The sequence below is a fragment of the Choloepus didactylus genome, chromosome 6 (assembly GCF_015220235.1).
Source record: "Choloepus didactylus isolate mChoDid1 chromosome 6, mChoDid1.pri, whole genome shotgun sequence".
Lineage (NCBI taxonomy): Eukaryota > Metazoa > Chordata > Mammalia > Pilosa > Megalonychidae > Choloepus > Choloepus didactylus.
In genome coordinates, this window is record NC_051312.1 from 16,370,893 (window position 1) to 16,394,362 (window position 23,470).

General features: G+C 38.6%; 2 protein-coding genes and 1 pseudogene across 2 annotated transcripts; 2 read left to right on the forward strand and 1 right to left on the reverse strand.

Annotated features, from left to right (window-relative positions):
- The first annotated feature begins 3,209 nt into the window (after positions 1–3,209).
- LOC119536615 (olfactory receptor 5A1-like) lies at positions 3,210–4,172 on the forward strand. The gene has a single exon (XM_037839463.1). It carries the CDS (start codon positions 3,210–3,212, stop codon positions 4,170–4,172), a length of 963 nt encoding a protein of 320 aa, XP_037695391.1.
- A 3,176-nt stretch (positions 4,173–7,348) lies between these two features.
- On the reverse strand, positions 7,349–8,127 carry LOC119536616 (annotated as a pseudogene).
- A 1,248-nt stretch (positions 8,128–9,375) lies between these two features.
- LOC119536617 (olfactory receptor 5A2-like) lies at positions 9,376–16,064 on the forward strand. The gene is made up of 2 exons (XM_037839465.1): positions 9,376–9,446; positions 15,149–16,064. The coding sequence occupies exons 1-2, from the start codon at positions 9,376–9,378 to the stop codon at positions 16,062–16,064; spliced, it is 987 nt and encodes a 328-aa protein (XP_037695393.1).
- The last annotated feature ends 7,406 nt before the right edge of the window (positions 16,065–23,470 follow it).

Sequence of the window (23,470 nt, forward strand, 5' to 3'; positions counted from 1 at the left end):
CTGAAGGATAAAAATGAGGGGGAGATGAAAACATTCCTGGATGATCAAAAGCTGAGGGACTTCATCACCAGTAGATCAGTCCTAAGCAGGCTGAAAGGAAGGGACACTAAACAACTGACTGAAACCACATGAAGAAATAAATATTTCCAGTAAAGATCACATGGTAAATATAAAGACCAATACTACTGTATTGTTGATTTATAGCTCCACTATTTACTTCCTACAGGATCTAAAATACGTAAACTGTAATGATAAATCGGTGGTTTTGGAATCAATGTAAAATATATAATTTTTGACAAGAACTACATAAAGGTGGGGGAATGGAGGCGTATAGGAACACAGTTTATGTGTCCTATTGAAGTTAAGTTGGTATCAAAGAAAAACAAGATTGTTATAGATTTAAGATGTTAAATTTAAGCCCAATGGTAAACACAAAGAAAGTATCAGAGAATATGACCAAAGAGATGAAAAGTAGAGTAGGGGTTCCAAGAAGTGGGGGAAGGGGCAATGGGGAGTTAAGAAATGAGAGAAGAGTTTTTGTTTGTGGTGAAGGGAAATTTTTAGAAATGGATGGTGGGAAGGTGATAGCATTGCAACATTTTAAATGTGATTAATCCCACTAATGGAATGCTAGGGAGGGGTTGAATAGGAAGATTTAGGCTACATATATCTTTCCACAGTTGAAAAAAAAAATAAGACAGTCTAAATAGATGACAATTAAATGCCAAGGATGATCCTGGATGGGATCTGAGGTCGGAGGAGAGGAGGCTCAAAGGGACACAGATGGGACACAAGAAAAAAAGAGAAAAAAAAAAAAGGAACTGTAGAATGTAAGCTTTATATCAGAGTTGAATTTCTTGAACTTCTTAGCTGCGTTTAATGAGATTGCATAAAATAACGTTCTTGTCCATGGGAAAGGTATATGTGAATTATACTGTTTGTTCAAAGATATGTGCAGCTTGCTCTCATATGTTCAGAGGACAGAGCAATAGATGATGGGTGTTAGGGAGGGAGGGAGGGAGGGAGAGAGGGAGGGAAAGAAAGAGACAGTGGTGTGACAGGATCTTAAAGGTGATGGATCAGGGTATTGGGGGAGGGGTGTCAGGGTATGATGGAGTTCTATGTATGGGGTTTGTATTGTTTTTGCAACTGTTCCTGTAAGATTGAACTTGTTTCAAAATAAAGTTTATTATAAAAAAATAAGATAAAACATCAAAGAAGTGAGAATAGCACCTGGAACACAGAAAATACTCATTATATGTTAGCTCTCTAATACTTGCTTTGTTTTTAAAATAAAGGAGAGGAAATTTTCAAAAAACTGCTTGTTTTATAGACAGCACATCGGGTCTAAGTATTGCTTATTGAATGGATGGACATGAGGGGAAGCTGTGCAGATCTCTGTGATCCTAAGGAGATGATCAGTATATGATGCAGCTTGTCAGTAAGTCTTTATATTGTTATGGTTCTGGTGATGGTGTTGAAGATGATAATGATGTCATATATAATCTTCTGCTCTCTTTCCACAAGGTTTTCCTTTCATGTATTCTTACTGTGGACAGAATCACCCCTAAGCCTGGGATGGTAAATACATTGTTTGTTACCATTCTCCACTTCCCATAATGATAGCAGACATTATGACTTTCTTTTGCAATTATTGCCCCAATTCCCTCAGAATCCTTCTCAAAAGAGTGTAATAACTGAGGAGGCAAAAACTGATCTGATTTTTAGATATGAGCTGTTGGCCTTACTTCTCTGGATATGGCCTTACACTTCTACAGGAATTTTCTCTTTTTCTTCACTTTGGGAAGCAGGTGGCTGGGAAATGGTTAGAGGAAAAGATGCGTTTTGGATGGCTAAGGTTGACAAATATTTCTAATTCAAAGACATATTTTATTTCATTAACATCCCAGCTTCTATCTAGGGAAATCTCCAAGACTTCCATTTTCTATCCTTATACAGAATGCATAGGCTACATATAACAGCTGTTTTCTTCCTTTCAAGGCTTCCTATGATTTTCTTTGTAACTTGGGTTCTTCTGGATGAAGGTGTGTTTTGGGGGGTGAGGGGGATGTTTCAATAATTGCCTAGAAAGAATGAAAGCTGTATCTTCTTGAAGGGAACATAATGCCTGATGCAAAAATACTCTTTTGGTTAGTTACTATTTAGACCAAAGTGTTAGTGCTTGCTTTTCCTGAATGGTGCCATGTGAAAAAGCAAAAGATCTTCCCCAAATCCCACCCTCATTTCCCTGTTCTCATGACCATCACTTAAGTATCCTGACTACATAAGTCCAGATCACTCTCCCATGTAGGAGAAGATGTCAACGTGGGAACTATGGATAGAACTTCTGTGTAGCAGAGAATCCAATAAATCCATTTAGAAATGTGATATTTGCATTTTGCTAGATAAGGAGACCAGAGTTTCCGTAAGATTTTCAAAAGAATCACTGACCTAAAGAAAATCAAGTATCATTGTCCAAGATAGTGTAACTTAGAAGTATTTCTGACTTGAGGAAAGGAAATTACACACTTGCGAGTAAGCGATCCTTCTGGCTCTTACAACCCTGTCTTATTTCAGTTCTGAGGAGCTGGTCTAGAGTCATGAAATTGGTTAAATCACATCCATTTCAACCTGCTGCTTCTTGATTTGTGACTCTTCACACCATCCTACTATATTGTTCTTTTATCTTTCCAAGTCTTTGAAAGCAAGAAGAATCATTGACCCTCCCTGATTACAGAATAATTGAATGTTAGTTTTCAAGGAGATTATAGGGAACATCTACTCCAGTCTCCTTAAATGAGACCCAATGTGATTCAGGGGCTTCTCTAAGCATCAGGTTAATAGAGCCATGTGTAAGCTGAATATTTTTGTTTCAGCATATATAGAGATGTCATTTTTTTTCCTAAGTTGGTATAACTCCAAGTGTCACACATTTGCAAAATCTGACTGGTAAAACATATTGAGTTATTTTTGGGAGATATGGTACTAATGATGCCCTTTTGCTATCTTTATTCCAAAAGACAGAATGATAATATTTACCCAAATAATTTTCCCGCTGAGGTTGGTGATTGTATACAGAAGGCACATTTTAATTTAACTTTGGTGTTTTAAGATTGTACAATTAGCCAGTTGCATGGTTGAAAATAGTTAGTGTTTCCTTTTCTTGTTTTGGAATAATGCTATTTCTTTCTCTCATCTTTTTTCAACAGATGGCAGGAAGCAGGTCCAGGGAATGGAATGGAAACCACACCACTGTGACCATGTTTGTTCTCCTGGGACTCTCAGATGAAGGACAGTTGCAGCTCATCCTCTTTCCAGTCTTTCTAGGGATTTACATTTTGACCTTGACCTGGAACCTGGGTCTCATTCTACTAATCAAGATGGACTCCCATCTGCATACACCCATGTACTTCTTTCTCAGCTTCCTATCATTTACAGATATCTGCTATTCTTCTTCCATTAGTCCAAGGATGATTTCAGACTTCTTAAAAAGCAGAAAAGAGATTTCCTTTTTTGCCTGTGCTGTTCAATATTTTGTCGGGGCTTGGATGGGGCTGGCTGAGTGCTGCCTCTTGGCCACCATGGCCTATGACCGATATGTTGCTATTGGTAACCCTCTGCTGTACTCAGCCATCATGGCCCCTGGATTCTGTGGGAAGATGGTTGCTGGGTCCTCTATGAGTGGTTTCTTTTGTAGCTTAGTTCTAACAGTCTCTTGCTTTCATCTCTACTACTGTGGGCCAAATATCATTCAAAATTTCTTCTGTGATGTACCTCAGGTTATTTCCTTGGCTTGCTCTAATCCCTTATTCAGCCAAATAGTTCTTCTTCTAATAGCTGTATTTGTTGGGTTTGGTTCTTTATTTGTTATATTCTTCTCCTATGGTTTTATTACAGCTTCTGTCCTGAAAATGCCCTCAGTCAAGGGCAGGTCCAAGGCCTTCAATACCTGTGCCTCCCACCTGGTGGCTGTGACACTCTTCTATGGCACAGCCCTCTCTGTGTACATGCGTCCCAGCTCTAACTGCTCCCTGGAGCAGGACAAGGTGCTGTCAGTGTTCTATGTCATTATTATCCCCATGTTAAACCCTCTGATCTATAGTTTGAGGAACAAGGAGATAAAAGAGGCCCTCAAGAGGGAAATAAAGGGGGCAATGGGTTTACCTCAGTAAGAATAATATTTGAGCAGATATTATGATCCTTTCAAGGAAGAAGGTAAGAATGTGTAATTGGCCTTTTGCAGGTCACATAAATAGGTAGGTGTCCTTGATTTCTGGTGTGATCATGCTTAGCTGTCATCAAGAAGGAATCTGTCTGAGGCTATGACACCTGTACTGAATACAGTTTAAAAAGATAGTTTCCTTGATTAGAACCAAGGTAGATAAAGCACACAACTTCTAATGCTTATAGGAGACAGGGGCTAATAGATATTATATGTAGAGAAATGGTAAGAATCCAGGACTCTATACAGCCTGTTCTTTCCTTCACTGATTTTCTTTCTTTATTTTATTCATTTAAGTTGTTAAACATTTCTTTTATTTCAATAAAATAACACATAAAATACATGAAAACTAAAAAAATAATTTAAAAAGGAACACTTTATAGTTTTGGGTGTGTTTCTGTGTGTGTGAGATATATATATATATATATATATATATTGAGAGAGAGAGAGAGAGAGAGAGAGAGAGAGAGAGAGAGAGAGAGAGAGAGAGAGAGAGAGAGACTTTGGCTGTGTTTGCTCCTAAAGAAGATTGTTCTCTAAACCTTACCCATTGAACTTACGAAAGGAAGGAATCCTTAAACAGAGATGGGAGAGAGGAAGAGGAGAAGGGAGGGGACACCCTAAGGAACAGAGTTAGGGAAATTCTTGGGAGCCAGAAAGAGGCCAAAGTCAGCAATTTCTGGGTGTAGATAGGCCTGGAGCATGTAACTTGTTAGCAACCCAAAGACTGTGCAGAACCACAGAAATGAAGACTGTCATGGTTGTTTAGGGGGCAGGACTCAGCCAGCAGAAACCTGAGCCTTCTAGGGATTCCAGGGCCTTAAGTTTCAGAAGGAAGCAGCAAAGCAACCAGAATCAAGGGTACCTTAGAGACTGAGTCCAATGAAGAGGACTTAAAAAGGAGACATTTCTTGCACACTGGAGTTTTTGGGCCAAGTCTCATAAAATGTTACATTATTATGTAGACTTTATACTTCACATATATTCATCATATAGATTTGGTTTTTTTCTTTCCATGTGAAGTTGGAACGTGAGAAATCATCTCCTTTATGGAATTTTGGGGCATATTGAGGTCTCTCATGCTCTTTCCACTGTAGGCAATGATGTATCTTGAACCTCACAAAGTGTGATTTGTGGAACATATATTGCCTTATCGGCCAAAAATATTTTCTCCATTGCTTTGGTACTGTGCCTAAATTTCATATTCTTGTGTTTTTTTTTTTTTTTTTTAATCAAACCTGTCTTAAGAAGGTGTTCAGCTAAAGGATTAAATCATTACAGCCCTTATGAGGGAAGTATGTAATCCTAAACTATTAGCAGTAGTCAGACCAAGTAGAGGACCTCGTATAAAACATAAGTGTATTTTGAGAAAATAGCACAATAGGTGAGCTCTTTCCACCAAGATAATGTTAGGAATGATCTTAAGGATATATATATATATATATATATATATATATATATATATATATTTAACAGTTAGCATTTTTAAATTAAGATTTATGCACACACCACACACCATACAATCATCCAAATTATACAATCAGCTGATCACATCACCATCATATAGTTGTTCACTCATCACCCCAATCTATTTTTTAAACATTTTCCTAGCACCAGAGAAAATGAAAATAAGAATAAATAAATAAATAAGAGTAAAAAAAAACACCCAAATCATTCCTCCACCCCCACCCTATTTTTCCTTTAGTCTTTTGCCCCCATTTTTCTACTCATCTATCCATACTCTGGATACAGGGGAGTGTGATCCATAAGGCTTTCACAGTCACATTGTCACCCCTTGTAAGCTACAGTGTTGTACAATCGCCTTCAAAATTCAAGGCTACTGGGTTGTAGTTTGATAGTTGCAGGTATTTACTACCAGCTATTCCAATTCATAAAAACCTAAAAAGAGTTCTTTATATAGTGCATAAGAATGCCTACCAGAGTGACCTCTCAACTCTGTTTGGAATCTCTCAGCCATTGGAACTTCATTTCATTTCATTTCACATCCCCCTTCTGGTCAAGATGTTCTCCATCCCATGATGCCAGGTCCAGATTCCTCCCCGGGGGTCATATTCTGCATTGCCAGGGAGATTTATACCCCTGGGTGTCAGATCCCACATAGGGGGGAGGGCAATGATTTCACCCACCAAGTTGGCCTAGCTAGAGAGGGAGGGCCACATCTGAGCAACAAAGAGGGATTCAGTGGGGGACTCATAGACTGGGGAGTGACTTGATCTGATTTATATTTTTGGAAAGTTATTCTGGCTGATTTTGGAGAATGGGTTATAGTAGGTTGGAAATGAGATTAGTCTATGTGAGGGATGATGGTGGCTTGAACTTAGTGTTAGGAGTGGGGTCAGAGAGATGTCGTTATATATCAGATACTATATTTTGGAGATGGAATGGCCTAGAAATAGGAAAAGGGGAATCAGTTATGAGATTTTGGCTTGAGTGGCTGGTGGGTGATGGTACCATTTACTGGGAAAGGGAATACTGATGAAAGAACAGAAATTTGAAGGAAAGCAAGAGTTCTGTTTTAGTATGCTAATTTTCAGATGATGATTACACAACCATTGGATATCAGAAGACCAGTTAGGTTCATGAGTTGGGAACTTGATGGAGAAGTCAGGGCTGGAGATAGAACTTTGAGTGTCACTGGCCTAGAAGAGTCTTATGGCCGCAGAATTGGATGAGATCACCCAAGAAGACAATGTAAGCAATGACATCACACTCCATAGCATACTGCCAGGATGCATTTCTTGGAGTTCAAGAGATGAACCCATTCTTTGAAATATATAATCACCATACAATGAATTCCCTTTTTTGTTTTGTTCGAAATTGAGATAATTTGATTTAAATTGAAAACATTCTTAAAACTACATTTAGTCAATACTCTTTTGTTCTAAAAATCATGAGTAGGTAGGGCAGAAATAGTTCTAGGTTAACAGGTGCAGATTCGGTTTTATTCTTTAAACTGTAGAATATAGAGAAAAAAATAGGTTATTTGCAGAAAACAATATCTACATATGTACCCAGAAGTACAAATTTGGTGACAGGAAAGACCTGCCGGCATCTCAGAAGCAGTTCAAAAAGAACTTTGTTTTCTTTTCTTGAATTTATGTATATCTAAAGTCCTTCTTCATCCTCGATCTTGGGAGTCAAATAGGATTTTAAATGCCCCATATCAGCAATTTTATATTCTATAACAAGAGGTACATCTGCAGACATACTAATTGTTCCTGTAGGAGAGTGTGGAGTGGCTTTTGGAAAGAAGTTCGGGTACCTCAGTGAAAAGTCAGCTGAACTAGCTCATTCATCTCTATGCTAGCAGCTTCCTCCTCTGCATTGACAGTGGTTGTGATAACTTAACGTTTCCATTTCCAAGTTCTCCACTTGGAGAAAATTTCACTCCATCTTTTGCACAGGAAATTACAACAGCATCTTCAATCTGACTGAGATCTTGGCAAATACGTGCAAATTCACCAGAAACCATCTTGACTACACAGCTATACTCCTTTTCTGGAATTCCAAGGTGTTCAGCATCTAAATCCATTAACTTCATTCCACAGTCTGAAACTTTTTCTTGATTTAGTGCTTCAAATACCGGCACCAAAGTGTCAGCATTATCTTCATCCCTTAGCGTAATGACGTCTTCACTGCGATTTCATTTTAGTACTCTGGACATGCTGGTGAGGTTCACACCCATGGTCAAATTACAGTCTCAGCGGTAGGTGTCAAAGCCTTCAGAGCGCACAGGGAGCCGCACCAAGGAGACATGGGACGAGTCCATGTCCTGCAGGCTCATGGCTCAAGCTGGTGTCCCAGCAGGCCTCGTTGATGAGGTCCTTGAGCGCCTCCAGCACCTTCTTCAAGACGGAGCCCTAGACGAGGCGCGCCTCTATCATGGTGCAGGAATTGCTATGATGCGGTTACAGGAGAGTGAGAAGAAGGAAGTTCCTGTCGGCTTTGGCTTGATGGGGATCTGAGCAAGCTGGGAACGCAGCACCGGAATGTTGGGACCACGGGGAAGCGCCTCCGGACCTCTGCGTTGGCAACTGGTTAATGTGGCCGCTTCTGGGAACGCACACTCTCCGTCCCTACAATGAATTACTTTTGATAACTGATGGAAGACCCAGATATTAATGTGGAGGAGCTTGGCTATATTTTGACCATGAGTGATATGCCCACTTTCCCCCCTTTTTTTGGTGGGGATTGAGTGAGGGAAAGAACCTGGCAAATGGGTACCAGGCTATCTTTTAATCTGATTTTCAGTGTGAGGAAAGGTGAAATGGCAGTGTGTTAAGTCCAAATGGGCAGCTGATCAGGAAGGAAAGTAGGTAGAACCCAAACCAAGTAGTGGGATTTGAGAGACGGTGATTCCAAACAACCCCATCACAAAAGAGCAACAGCACAAGTGGCAAGTAAGCAATTTTCATGAGAGTAATCCTAAAGCAGAATCAAGCCTCAGTTCTAAAAGCCGAGATAGTCATGGGAGGTGTGTTGAATAAGGAAAATAGTGTAGACCAGGAGTTATTCTGAAACCAGGGAGTCACTGGCTACAGCAGGTTTTTGTTTCTTTGTTTTCAGTTCTTGCATATGTAGCTTAGAACATGGCTGGGAGAATGAAAAGTATTGAGGAAAAACATGTGTAAGTGCATGTGTGTGCCTTTGTGTTGGGGGAGCAGAACGGACACCAGGGATGGCATACTAATTGCTTTTTCACTAATTCTTTCTCCTCATGTCCCCTCCGCCCATCCATATGGGGATATTCCTAAAATTCTTGTTTCTTGTCCTTTTTTACCCTCTATACATTTTGACTAGGTTATTTTCTCTTATCTCAGAGTTTAAATTAATAGTGTTATGCATACCCATCATTTTCTGGCCACATTGGACAGAGGTTTAAAGCATAATTACAATACAGCCATAAAACAATGTGTTCCAGACTCTCTCCTTACTTATTCTTCAGGAACCCCAGATTCCTCCAAATTCCTCCTAGTTCTGGGAGCTATAAGGGGGGTGTCTCACATGTTTTTATTTTTTTAATTTTATTTTTTTCTCATGTTTCTACAATCATCTGCCATTGCACTGTCTACCATTTTTCTTTGTTTTTGCTTGGAGTCAGGATGGTGTTTCCTGCAGGTACCTGACTGCAGATGTCACGGACTCCGAGGCACACCAGCACCATGCTGCAGCTGCAGATGCTGCCACTGAAGGCACATGTCATGTAACTGCACTGAAAGCACCATCTCCTGATGCTGCCCACACTACTGGCCTCAGTGCTGCTCGCACTTCCAATGCCCCATGAATATTAGTCAGCACTCTTTTTCAGTTTCTTCTTTCCACCATTCTTTTTCTAGTTCCTTTGGTATATGATTTAGGAATGGGTCTTTGGTCTGGGCTGAAGGATGATGCAAGTGATAGAAAACTGACTCTTTCAGGAATCACCACTCTCCTCTGTAACCAACCATTGCACCTTGGTTGTCTTCTTTTAGGATACTCCCTTCGAGGGTTCCTGAAGGAACTTCTGATGAATGGGATTTTAGTCAAAGCAACACTCAAAGCCTTCTTGGAAAATTCATAGTCTTTATGGTATTGACTCAAACGTGTCTTTTAAAGGCCTTGAGAAGAAGGGAAAGTTTAGCTTTTCTTTTGCATTTGCATATTTTAAATCTATGCTGCAACTTCCAATATATCAGTGGTTAAGGAAAGTTTTATTTTTAGGGAGAAACACATAAAATGATATATTAAGTGGCATTTTAATTAAAATATTGGTACTTAATGAAAACACATAGTTAGCTGGGAACAGCAGTTATATTGATTACCTTGCTGTTTCTAATAAACTGTTATCAGAATATTATAGTTGGAGGTGTTTCTTCTGAGACTAATGGGCAATTAAAAATCAAAATGATATCTCCTTCCATTTGAGGAGCTGTTATGATGTTTTCATATAGGATTATGTCATGTGAGCCTCATACAATCATGCAGTGTCTATACAATCACCCTTATCAAATATATTTGTTTATTACTGTCATTCACTATTTACACTAAGTATAGTAAGTTGCTTTATCTCCTTGGTCTGGGATCTTTACCAAGATTGATCCGCAGTATAGTATTGACCTCAGATGCTTTGGGAGCTCATGGTACAGTGCCTGGAGAAGGAGGGGGGAGGGATAATGTGTTTCATAATGATCATTATTACAATGCTGTGGTCTCATGCATTTTAGTCCCCAAAGTCACTCTTAAAACTGACCTTGCAATTTAGACACATTTCCACAAGGTGGCAGCAATTCCCCATAGGGGGTCTAAACTAGGATGCACTGTGCAGCTGTGGTTTGTAGATTTATCTTAGATGTAATAATATAGTTCGGGTTCTTCTAGTTAAGTTTCATGTTTTGGTTGTAGGAAACTGAGGCCCAGAGAAGTCAAGAGCCTAATCTCCCACAGTAGATGGGGAATTGGAACTCAAGTTTTAGGACTTTTAGCCTAGTGCTTTTCCTCTTTCAATATTTTTAAAAGAATTCTAAAATCTCTAAATGCATCTTTACCTTGGATTTGTTAGATAAGACTGCTTGGTGAAAAGACTTTGGATATTTATCAGGTTCAAGTTTTTACTAGTCACTAGTGGAAGAAATGAAAGTTGAATACTCTTCAGACTCCAATTTGAGAATCAAGATAATAGATTTTTTTCTGGGCTTTGTTTTAAAACAAAATAGCATCATTAGAACAGCTATGTTGACATGTTAATGAAACATAAAGGGAATTAAAATTTTAGGAGATGCTGTCAGTGAACTAACTCTAAGATGCATAGAATCCTAGTGAGATAAATTTTGAGCTGAGTTGTAAAGTCATGTCCTCTGCTTCTCAACATTTATAATTCCATGTGAAGTTTATTTTCTTTTATGTGGTATTTGCACTGACACAGTTTTTGGTATGGGTTTACTTCTGGACTTTCAATTATATTCCACTTATAGATATATGTATCCTTAGGCAGTAGCACACTGTTCTATTTTTAACTTTTTATTGTAGTAACAAATATCGAATTTAAAATTTTCCTTTTTAACTATGATCAAGTGTACAGTTCATAAGTATTAATTACATTCACAATTATGTGCTACTCTTACCAATACCCATTATCCCAACCTTTTTATTATCTCAAACAAAAACTTTGCACACGGTAAGCAATAATTCCTTCTCCTCCATTTTTGTCCCTGGTAATCTATAATCTACTACCCATCTCTATGAAATTTGCTTCTTCTAGACATTTCATATAAGGGAGATCATGTGATATTTTCCTTTTGTGTCTGGTTTATTTCACTCAACATGATGTCTTCAAGGTTCATCCATGTTGCATGCTATCAGAACTTCATATTTTATGGCTGAATAATATTCCTTTGTATGTATATCTCACTTTTGTTTGTCCATTCATGTGTTGATGGACACTAGGGTTGCTTCCATGCTTTGGTACTTTTTGCTGTTTACTTAAACTTCTGCTATTAAACTGTTATTGAAATTTGATATGTTTTGGGTGAAGGTTTGAAGACTTTATAATATACAGTTGAATTTAATCAGATGATTTCTTCCTCATTTTCAAATTTCTTATAGAATTGCTTAACAAGTACTGAGTATCTCCACTCTGCAACTTCCTGCCCAAGGCAGATGTTACTAATTTATGATTTGCTTGTTCTTCTTGAGCTTCTGAATCTAACTCTAGATAATCATTATCATTTAATCAGAGTTGGCATGCAAAATAGTCTATTCCCATCCTGTTTTATCAGGCTTGTCTAATCCCCAGAAAATGTATTGATCTTAATTACAGATTTAACCTTTTAAATTTGCCTGAGATCTTAATTTGGTTTTAGGTTCTCCTGGGTCAGTTTCTCCTCAACCCTGGCTAGCAATGCTTTACCTAGTGAAGAACTTCCTTGCTCTTTCTTGTTCACAACTGATTTTGGAGGTAATTTATCTCCTTTTCTTCAACTGTCTTAGTAGCGAGGCTTCCTTCCCTAAACTCAGCCCATTACCCATTACGTGTCAAGAGTCTCAGAAATTATATCCCTTCATATAAAAGATAATTCTATCATCCATGAAACATATTAACTCCTTTTTATAAAATGTATCACTTTAGGAAAAGTATTTAATAAGGGGAAATGCAATTACTAAAATTTCAGCTATATGTACAGATCCAGACTTCCAGAATTTGAGGGTTCTATAGAAAGTGAACCCAATTTTCTCAGGCCCAGAGAGTTTAATTGTCTTACCCACAGTGACACATCCAGGAAATGGGACTGCTTGAGCGGCACCCAAAACATTAAAGAGAAAATGGACAGTTTTCATCACAATAAAAAGTCAGAAAGGAAAGGCATCTGTTGGCTATGATCCTAGAGACAGAGTTGATGATGTTATCAGCTAATATTTATTGAGGGCTTTCTATTCACAGGCACTGTGCTAAGACCTTATTCACATCTCATTTAAATATCCAGCGACCTTCTGAGGTAGGTATTATTATTCCACCAGTTTTACAAATGAAGAAATTGATAAAGAACTTAAAAAATGTTGTGCACATTTGTATTGATAAAATTGCAGAGCCAGAATTTGAACCCAACTTTCTCACTTGGGAGCCTGTGTTTTTAACCACTGTATTCTAGTACAAGGTTTGGTCTGTTTGTCTGTGTGGTTCACATCCAGAAAGGGTATCTTAAAGCAGAAGGCTGCCACCAACTCACAAAGGAAATCTTACTGTACCCAGATCAGGGAAAGCCCAGAGGAGAGTAAGACACGGGACTGAAAGAAGACTCTGGCTATGGGTTGGGTCCTTTCACCATCACTCCTGAGAACAATTAGCTCTCAGAAAAGTTTGGTTCTCTCTAATAATGGTTGGGTTTTTAACCTTGGACCTAGGGGTGAGTAACAGAGGGCAGCCTCTCAGAGGAAGAATGTGGCTATGTCTGCCCATTAAAATAATGAGCTCCCAAAGGCCATTTTGCAACTCAGTAACAAAGAACCGGAGAGTCTAGGAGCAGTTATTATTATTATTTGCATTAGTTCAAAGTATAAAAAAATTAATCCAGAAACCAGGCATAGAGCAGTGGAAAATGCAGGTGAACTAAAGTTTGCAAAAGATGTAATCGGAGCAAAGCAACCAATATTTCTTTTCCTGAGCATGAGATCCCAAGATACTTCTGCATGAAGTAACTTAGTAAGTCCAGCTCCTTCCCACAAAATGACAATTGTAAATTTATAGTCTGTTCCCCCTATTATCTGTAAAAGAGTCAAAGTAACACTACCCACCTCCAGGAACTGTTGGGGGATTAAATGAGTCAGTAGAAATGAAGCCTCTAGAACAGTGCCCAGTACACATAAGCATTAAATAAGTGTTTGTGATTATTATTATAATTGAGTACTCAATATAGAACAGTGCCCAGTACACATAAGCATTAAATAAGTGTTTGTGATTATTATTATAATTGAGTACTCAATATAGGCGAAACACTATTCTAGGCTTTGCTGATCATCAGTAAAAAACAATCATTTTTTCATTCAACAAATATTTACCAGGTGCTTATGGAAGTATTCAAGGCACTCAGGATAGATCAACAAACAGAACAGACAGCAATCTGCCTGCCTTTGAGCAGCTTACCTTCTGGTAGGGGAGATTTCACCAAATAAGCTGGTGTATCTTTTTGATAGGATTACAATATTGACGCCGTTGTAAAAAGTGGTCTTGACACTTCTTCTTGCCTTTAGCTGCTCAGTCTGTGACTTGTAAGGAAATTAATTTTTTTTTACAAAACATAAATCTAGGATGGGTTTTTAACATGATGAATACCAGAGAAACACAATCAGATAGGTATAATTAATTGCAAACATGCATGGGCAACCACATTCTATACAAATGATGAAATACCACAAACTTTCATTTCAATACTGAATTTTCCCTAGGGAACTTCTGTCTTTTTATTCCCATTTTTATTTCCTCATTTTGGCCGTATGTCAATGCTAACCCATTCTTGCTTAATCATGAAACATGTACGGGTTTACTGCACGTCTTTGGACTGATAATCTGCTCTGGTTTTATGGTATCAAAGTTGTCTTTAAATATTACTGTCTTTTAACATCTAATGAATCCTCCCCTCTTCCTCATTTTTCTTGCCCAGAAAATACTGGTTTCTGCTGGCTCTTGACCATGGCTCAGTCAATTTCTGTCAATTTGGTTTTTCTCCATCCCTCACTCTATGGGGATAGTCCTTCTATCCAATTTTGGTGCTGATTGGATTATTCCAAATTTTGATCTTTTTATGTGTTTTATGCTATGACTTACAGAAAATTTATGTAATTAGAAAAATCTTTGGAAATACATATATATGTATTTAACCTAGGAGAATGGCTGCTTCTGTGCTGGTTTTTCACTTCCAAAATGGAATATGGATAATATTGCCCATCGTGTCCAGTTCTTTTTTTTGAATTATTATAATAAAGAAATATAAAGCATGATAAATGTCTAAATTTATTATCTTAAACTGGTTTAATTTTCATTTCAGAAAGGCTAAAAAAATCCATAAAATATCCAAATCCAAAGGGACTGCGGAATAAAACTTATTCAACCCTCTCATTTTAAAATTGAGCAAATGAAGACCCAGAGGGGTGAAATTACCTTTCCACAGTTATGCAGTGAATTAGGAAGGAGCTGAGGATATAACTCAGGCTTCTGACTCACAATATCTTTTAGTCCACAAGGTATATAATATAAACATTTAAAATAGTGCCAGGAGATTTTCACAGGCTGACTTCCTCTGAGAGGACCTTGCCTAAGAGATAACTGGGACTTTAACTGGATATTAACTGCCCTTATGACTTTCCAGACAATATCCTTTCATATAATAACAAACAAAATCTGACTACAGGATTGTTTCTTTCCTTTTTTGCAAGAAGCAGCTCTGTGGCTACAGGAAAGAACAATATATTTGTGACAAAATTCATCCTCCTGGGATTTTCAGATCATCCCCCCATTAAGATTTTCCTTTTTCTGTTATTTTCGGGAATCTACCTCATGACACTGGCCTGGAACCTGAGCCTCATCACCCTCAACAGGATGGATTCTTACCTGCACACACCTATGTACTTCATCCTCTGTAACCTGTCCTTCATAGACATCTGCTATGCATCCTCCACGGCTTGGAAGATGCTCTCTGACATCATCAGAGAGTGGAAAACCATTTCCTTCTTTGGCTGTGCAGTGCAATGCTTTGTCTTCTGTGGAATGGGGCTGACAGAATGCTTTCTCTTGGCAGCCATGGCATATGACCGGTATGCTGCAATCTGCAACCCACTGTTCTACACAGCCCTCATTTCGCACACACTTTGTTTAAAGATGATGGCTGGGTCTCAGGTGGGTGGATTCCTTAGTTCTTTGATTGAAACCTACTCTGTCTATCATCATGATTTCTGTGGGTCCAACATGATCAACCACTTCTTCTGTGACCTTCCCCCAGTCCTGGCTCTGTCCTGCTCTGATACTTTCACCAGCCAGGTGGTGACCTTCATTGTGGGTGTTGTCGTGGGAGTGGTGTCCGCCCTTGTGGTTCTCATTTCTTATGGTTACATTGTTGCTGCTGTGCTAAAAATCAGCTCAGCGAAAGGTAGGACCAAGGCCTTCAACACCTGTGCCTCTCACCTGACCGCTGTGACTCTCTTCTACGGCTCTGGTCTCTTCATGTACATGCGACCTAATTCCAGTCACTCCCTAAATTGGGACAAGGTGGTGTCCATATTCTATGCTGTGGTGATCCCCATGGTGAAGCCTGGCATCTACAGTCTTGGGAACAGGAGATTAAAAATGCCATGAGGAAAGCTGTGGAAAGGGACCTGTGCTTTCTCATGGACATTCATTTTTCTGACTCTAAGCTAATGTTCACAATGAAGCTGTGAGTTGGGGCAATTGTGCAGACATTTATATAGTTTTAGGGCTAGATAACCACCCAATGATTTATGTTGACCAGACTATTTCTCCTTTTTTCATTATTCCCCTAACCAGTTTATCTATTGGTTATTAGAACAAAATTTTGGTCATTATTGGTTTCTAGAATGACCAGGAAGGCATAGATTGAGATTGTAAAAGCTCAGCTTAGCAGAAAATGCCACCATGACAAAGACTGACCAATTTTGAATACCAAAATTGAGTCCATGTCTGTAGGAGGAAAACCATTGAAAAATGTTCAGTCCAGCATTCAGGGCAGTGATTCTTAAGGAGGGTTAGGAGCTGACACTTTTCTGAAGCCCATTTGCCTTCCCCTGTTTTGAGATTCTCAAATGCTTTCTCAGGGCACATGAAGATCACAAGGGTAGATACGCTCCCCTATTTGAGAATCACTGACACAGTCTGCTGCTGCGACTGGTGGGGGCATAGTACTGACTCTTCAGCTGTAGTAAAGCAAGAAAGAAATTGAAAACTTATGATTAGGGTCTTAATGAGTGAATAAATGGGCCAATCTCATGGCCAATTCCATCAACTATACAAAAAGCAGTCACTAAATAATTGAAGCAAAACCAATGAATCATTGCTTAAGCCTAAAGTAACAGCTTTCTAATCAACACTAAAAATTCTTTAGGAATCTGGAGAAAAGGAGCATACTCAGATTTGGGGAAGTGTTCTTTGTTTTCACCTAGCTTACAACAAGTTCTAGAAGAGAATTTAGATAAGGAATTGAAGAAAGGAATTTTTCTCCCTTCCATTGTCTCAAAACTTATGTGTTCTCAAACTGGCAGTAAAGTTATAATATTCAGCTGTGGCCTGCCTTGGGTAGTCCAGAGATAAATAAGTATATAAGCCCCTGTGTGCCCTTGGGCAAGTTACTTGGATGCTGTGTGCCTCAGTTTCTCCTTTGTAAAATGGGAATAAAAATAATAATTATCCCATAGGCTTATTGTGAGAATTAAATGAATCAGTAAATGCTTACAATAGTGCTTCAAGTATAATAAATGTTAAGAAATGATATTATTTTTGTTTTTATTATTGTTATTTATTTATAATGATTTATCAGTATCTGAGCCACAAGATAGAAGATGTTCATTTAATTTGGTAGAAAATGTGATCTTCATGATGGCTTTGATGCATTGGAAAGTGGGTCTGGAGGGACTACAGCAAAGAGTATTCATTTTTTTTAAATTTAATTTTATTGAGATTGTTTACATACCATACAATCATCCAAAGATGCAAAGTGCACAATCAATTGCCCATGGTACCATCATACAGCTGTGCATCCATCACCAGAATTAATTTTTTTTCCATTTTTAAGACATTTTCATTATTCCAGAAAAGAAACAAAGACAAAAAAAGAAAACTCAAATCCTCCCATAACCCTAACCATCCTCTCTCCATTATTTAATCATAGTATTGGTATAGTACATTTGTTACTGTTACATTTGTTACTGTGGTACATAGTATGCAATAGATATATTTTTCCCTATATACCCCTGTATTATTATCTTCTAGATATAGTGTCATGCATTTGTTCTATTTCATGAAAGAGATATCTGATATTTGTACAATTATTCCTGGACATTGCCCACCACAAGGTTCACTGTTTTATACATTCCCATATTTTAACCTCCAATTTTCCTTCTGGTGACATATGTGACTCTAAGTTTCCTCTTTCCACCTCATTCACACACTATGCAGCACTGTTAGTCACTCTCAAAATAGTGTGCTTCCATCACCTCTGTCCATTTCCAAACAGTTGAGTTCAACCTAGTTAAACATTTTGCTCAAAATAAGCAACCACTCCCCATTCTTTAGCCTCATTCTTTATCGTGGTAACTTACATTGAATGTCTATGTGTTTACATATTATAATTACTTCATTTAAGTGTGACTGTACAATATTTGTCCTTGTGTGTCTGACTTATTTCACTCAATATAGTACCCTCAAGATTTCTTCATCAACCCGTTTTTTTTAAGACACTTTTGACCACACATCATACGTTCTGTCCTAAATGAACAATCAGTGGTTCCCTGTGTAATCACATATTCATGCATTCACCACCATCACCACTACCTATATAAGGACATACCCATTTCTTCCACAAGGAAGGAGGAAGAGTCAAAGGAGGTAAAGAGACAAAAGAAAAAAAAGAAAGAAAAAAGACAGCTAAAAAGCAACAAAAGGAAAGGTAGAATTAAACTAAAGTGGTATAAAAGAGTCAGACAACATCACCAATGCCAAGTGTCATATACTCCTCCTTTATGTCCCCCTCTCATAGGCATTTGGCTTTGGTATATTGCCTTTGCTACATTAAAGGAAGCATAATACAATGTTTCTGTTAACTATAGTCTCTAGTTTCCATTGACTGTATTTTTTCCCCAATACTACCCTATTTTTAACACCTTGCAAGGTTGACATTCATTTGTTCTCTCTCATGTAAAAACATATTTGTACATTTTACCACAATTGTTGAGCACTCTAGGTTTCACCGAGTTTTACAGTCCCAGTCTTTATTTTTCCTCTTTTCTTCTGGAGTCCCACATGCTCCTAACCTTCCTCTTTCAACCATACCCACAGTCATCTTTGTTCAGTGTACTTACATTGCTGTGCTACCATCACCCCAAATTGTGTTCCAAATCTCTCACTCCTGTCTTTTCCTATCTGTCTGTAGTGCTCCCTTTAGGATTTCCTATAGTGCAGGTATCTTGTTCACAAACTCTCTCATTGTCTGTCAGAGAATATTTTAAACTCTCCCTCATGCTTGATGGACAGTTTTGCCAGATGCAGGATTCTCGGTTGGTGGTTTTTCTCTTTCAGTATCTTAAACATATCACACCACTTCCTTCTTGCCTCCATGGTTTCTACTGAGAAATCACACATAGTCTTATCAAGCCTCCTTTGTATGTGATAGATTGCTTTTCCCTTGCTGCTTTCAGCATTCTTTCTTTGTCTTTGACATTTTTTTTTTAAATTGAATTCAGTTTTATTGAAATATATTCACATACCATATAATCATCCATGGTGTACAATCAGCTGTTCACAGTGCCAGCATATAGTCATGTGCTCATCACCCCTATTTTTGTACATTTTCCTTACATCAGAAAGAATCAGAATCAGAATAAAAACTAAAAGTAAAAAAGAACACCCAAATCATCCCCCATCCCACCCTATTTTTCATTCAGTTTTTGTCCCCATTTTCTACTCATCCATCCATACACTAGATAAAGGGAGTGCGATCCACAAGATTTTCACAATCACACTGTCACTCCTTGTAATCTACATTGTTACACAATCATCTTCAAGAGTCCAGACTACTGGGTTGGAATTTGATAGTTTCAGGTATTTACTTCTAGCTAATCCAATACATTGAAACCTAAGAGGTGTTATCTATATAGTGCATAAAAATGTCCACCAGAGTGACCTTTTGACTCCATTTGAAATCTCTCAGCAACTGAAACTTTATTTTGTTTCATTTTGCATCTCCCTCTTTTTCAAGAAGATATTCTCAATCCCATGATGCTGGGTCCAGATTCATCTCCGGGAGTCAGATCCTGGATTGCCGGGGAAATTTATACCCCTGGGAGTCAGCTCCCACATAGGGGGAAAGGCAGTGAGTTCACCTGCTGAGGTAGCTTAGTTAGAGGGAGAGAGAGGGCCACATCTGAGCAAGAAAGAAGTACTCAGGGGGAGAATTTTAGGCATAATTATATACAAGTCTAGCCTCTCCCATGCAGTAACAAGCTTCATAAGTGCAAGTCCCATAATAGAGGGCTCAGCACATCAAACCGCCAGTCCTCAGTATTTGTGAGAACATCAGCATCAGTCCAGGTGAGGAAGTCCAACTCCCCCACATTTTCTGCCAGTTCCTCGGGGGGGGGGGGCGCTACAAGTATATTTTTATTCTCTGCCCAAATTCCTTTGGGATGTGTGACTGCTTCACTCTAACATATACAAACCTACCATATCTCACTTCCTATTCAATGTCTTTGACATTTGATAATCTGATTATTAAGCGTCTTGGCATAGGTTTATTCAAATCTATTCTGTTTGGGGTATGCTGCACTTCTTGGATCTGTAATTTTATGACTTTCATAAGAGATGGGAAATTTTCATTGATTATTTCCTCTATTATTGCTTCTGCCTCTTTTTCCTTGTCTACTCCTTCTGGGAAACCCATGACATGTACATGCATGCAGTTTGTTTTGTCATTCAGTCCCCTGAGATGTTGCTCATATTTTTCCATTCTTTTCCTTATCTTTTCTTTTGTGTGTAGGCTTTCAGGTTCCTGTTCTCCATTTCATGAGTGTTTTCTTCTGCCTCCTGAGATCTGCTGTTGTATGTCTCCATTGTGTTTTTCATCTCTTGTATTGTGCCTTTCATTTCCATATATTCTGCCAGTTATTTTTTCAAACTTTTGATTTCTACCTTATCTTCATCCAGTATTTTCTTTATATCCTTCATCTCTTTTGCCATATCTTCTCTGAACTTACAGACTTCGTTTTTGTTTTGATTTCGCATATTCCTTTGAAAATCTTTACTTGATTGATTCATTAAAGTGAAAAAATATCACAACTGTATCTTGATTGAGGTGTAAGTTTGTTCCTTTGGCTGGGCCATATCTCTGCCCTTCCCAGTGTAGTTTGTAGTCCTCTCTTGTCTAGGTCTCTGGCTTCCCCAGTTGTCCCAATCAGATTTTCCCAGACCGTAATGGGTTCAGATGTCAGAGTGAGGTTATATTCAGTTTCAAGTCTCCCTGAGGGTGTGTCTTAGAGATTGACTTTCCTGTGAGGTCTCTAGCCACTGTGTTTTTCCTAACCTGCCCAGCAGGTGGCACCAGTCAGCCTGTCACTCCCAACTGGTGTAAGGAGGTGTGGCCCCTTTAGTTTCTGTTTTGGTTGTTTTCCCCCAGGCTCTGGGGTCTGAATCTTGAAAGGAAGGTGGCTGTAGAATTGGGCCCCACCTCCTTCTTCTTGGGGAAGATACAACCCCTAGGGAGTTGTCTTCTGCATTTAAATTGGTCTTTGCCTCTTTGACTCTGTTATCTCCACCCCTGCCTGGGTCAGAGCACTGTGAACTGAAAATGGCTGAGGCTCTCTCCACTGAGCCACTCAGGATGAGAGAGTAAAAAGGGAAAGAATGCTTCCTATCAGAGCCAGTCCACAGTTCCCCAGTTTTGCCCATCAGCCAGAGAACGTACGTGGTCTTCTGGGCTCCCTTTCCTGGGACACAAGTGTTTTCTGGCTCTTTAAGATCAGTTGTCACTAAAAGCCTCTGTCTGCTCATTATTTTTGCAGCTTGTATTCAGTGTTCCACATTTGTTAATTAAAACCCCAGATGGAGCTGGGCTGAGCTATATTCACTAGCTCTGGGACTGCTGATCTCTCCCACAGTGAGATTTTGCAGTTCAGCCTTCCATGGGGTGAGGGGACTCCTGGCACAGTTCCACAGTTTCTACTTACAGATTTTATGCTGTGATCTCAGCCACTCCACCCAATCCAGGCTAGTGCAAAATATGTGGACAGTCATGGTTGTCCCCCAGCAGCTATTCTGGATCATTTACTAGTTGTTCCTGGTTGTATATTAGTTGCTTCAGGGGACTGACTAAACTCCACTCCTGTCTATGCTGCTATCTTCTCATTTTTAAGTCATCAGACTTAAAAGCTTTTCCAGATGGACCAAAGATAATCAAGCTCAGAATAGCTATCTGCATAAGCCAGAATGCTCATTTTAGTTTTCAGTGAAAAACATAACTGCTAAGCTTGTATTTGTGCCAGTGGCACAATTCTCTGCCTGTTGAGGAAACCATGTGGGAAGACAAATTATAATTCAGAGTCTATTTGGGGAGGAAAGTATTAGCAAAGTGGACAGTGTACACCAGTGCCTGATGTGCCCAGCACCATGTTAGGGATACACCTGCTACAAAGCCAGACAGAATGAAGCCCTTGGCAAGGACATTACATCTTTTCCAAGGTGAACATCTTCCTTCAAATCAATATGCTGTTTATACATTGATTAATTAAGAACTTGTCGTTCTTTTGTCTAATATTTTGTCTCTAGAATGCCTTTGTTAATGCATTTTATCTTATCAATTATGGGCTGATTTTATAGCTTAATTTTTGAGATTTGTGGAAACCTGGTTGTTATCCGTAGGTACCACCTATATTCTCCTAAGTTTTTTGTAGGTACCATATATATGATTTTACACACACACACACACACACACACACACACACACATGGATTAGTGATTGGAGTATTTAACCAGGTTTGTTTATTTTTTGCTGCCCAGAATCTGTAATCATTCTTTCTGAGATGAGTATTTTGATTTTTTTGATTTGTAGGGGAGTCCCCTTTTCTGTTCTCAGCCCTCATTGTTTGAGTAGGATTAGTCCCAAACCTGATTTAGGGGCTGAATCCTGATTGTTTTTATCCAATGAAGAAATACAGTCAATTAGCCATTGCAACTAGCTTGGGGTAGAAGGGGGGTCTTAATTGTGTCTCCCAAAAGAAATATTCAACTCATAACCTCTGGTACCCATGAATGTGACCTTATTTGTAAATACGATCTTGGGAGATATAATTAAGTTCAAGTTAAGATAAGCTGATATTGGATTTTTTACATCTTCTTTGGAAAAACATCTATTTTGGTCTTTTGCCCATTTTTAAATTGGGTTGTCTATTTGTTGGTTGTCATTGAGTTGTAGGAGTTCTTTATCCCAATGTCATTTTTAAACCTCATTTCTTATCATGGAACTATGGATATGCCCATATGGCTATATTGCACAACTTCAACTTAAAACATCAAAAACTAATCTGATCATTGTCATCAAGAACAAAACACTTTTCTATCCATAGCTGGCACTATCAGTGTCCTTGTCAGAAAGGCTCAGCACCTCTGAATTATATCTGATACATCCCTATACTCCCTTTTTGGTTTTTTGTAAATGATTCCTGAATAACTTGCTTTTAATTTTCCCCCATTATTTGCATGTATTAACACCTCCACTTCATTCTCAATCATTTACATTTAGAATTTGTTAGTCCCTGCCCAGTCCTTACTGCAGCCACCTCTTTGTCTACTCAGTCTTTGAGTACACAATAATGAGAAAATGAATTAGTTACTACCAGATGGAGATTTCTGAGAGATAAAACAATTCAACTATAAAAGCTCAATTTTAAATAATGAGCCCAAGGTGATTGTATCCCTTGATTTATGTAATACATTTGTGGCAGGGGATTTTTGAAGTGCTATTTTGTGTTTCGAATTCTGCG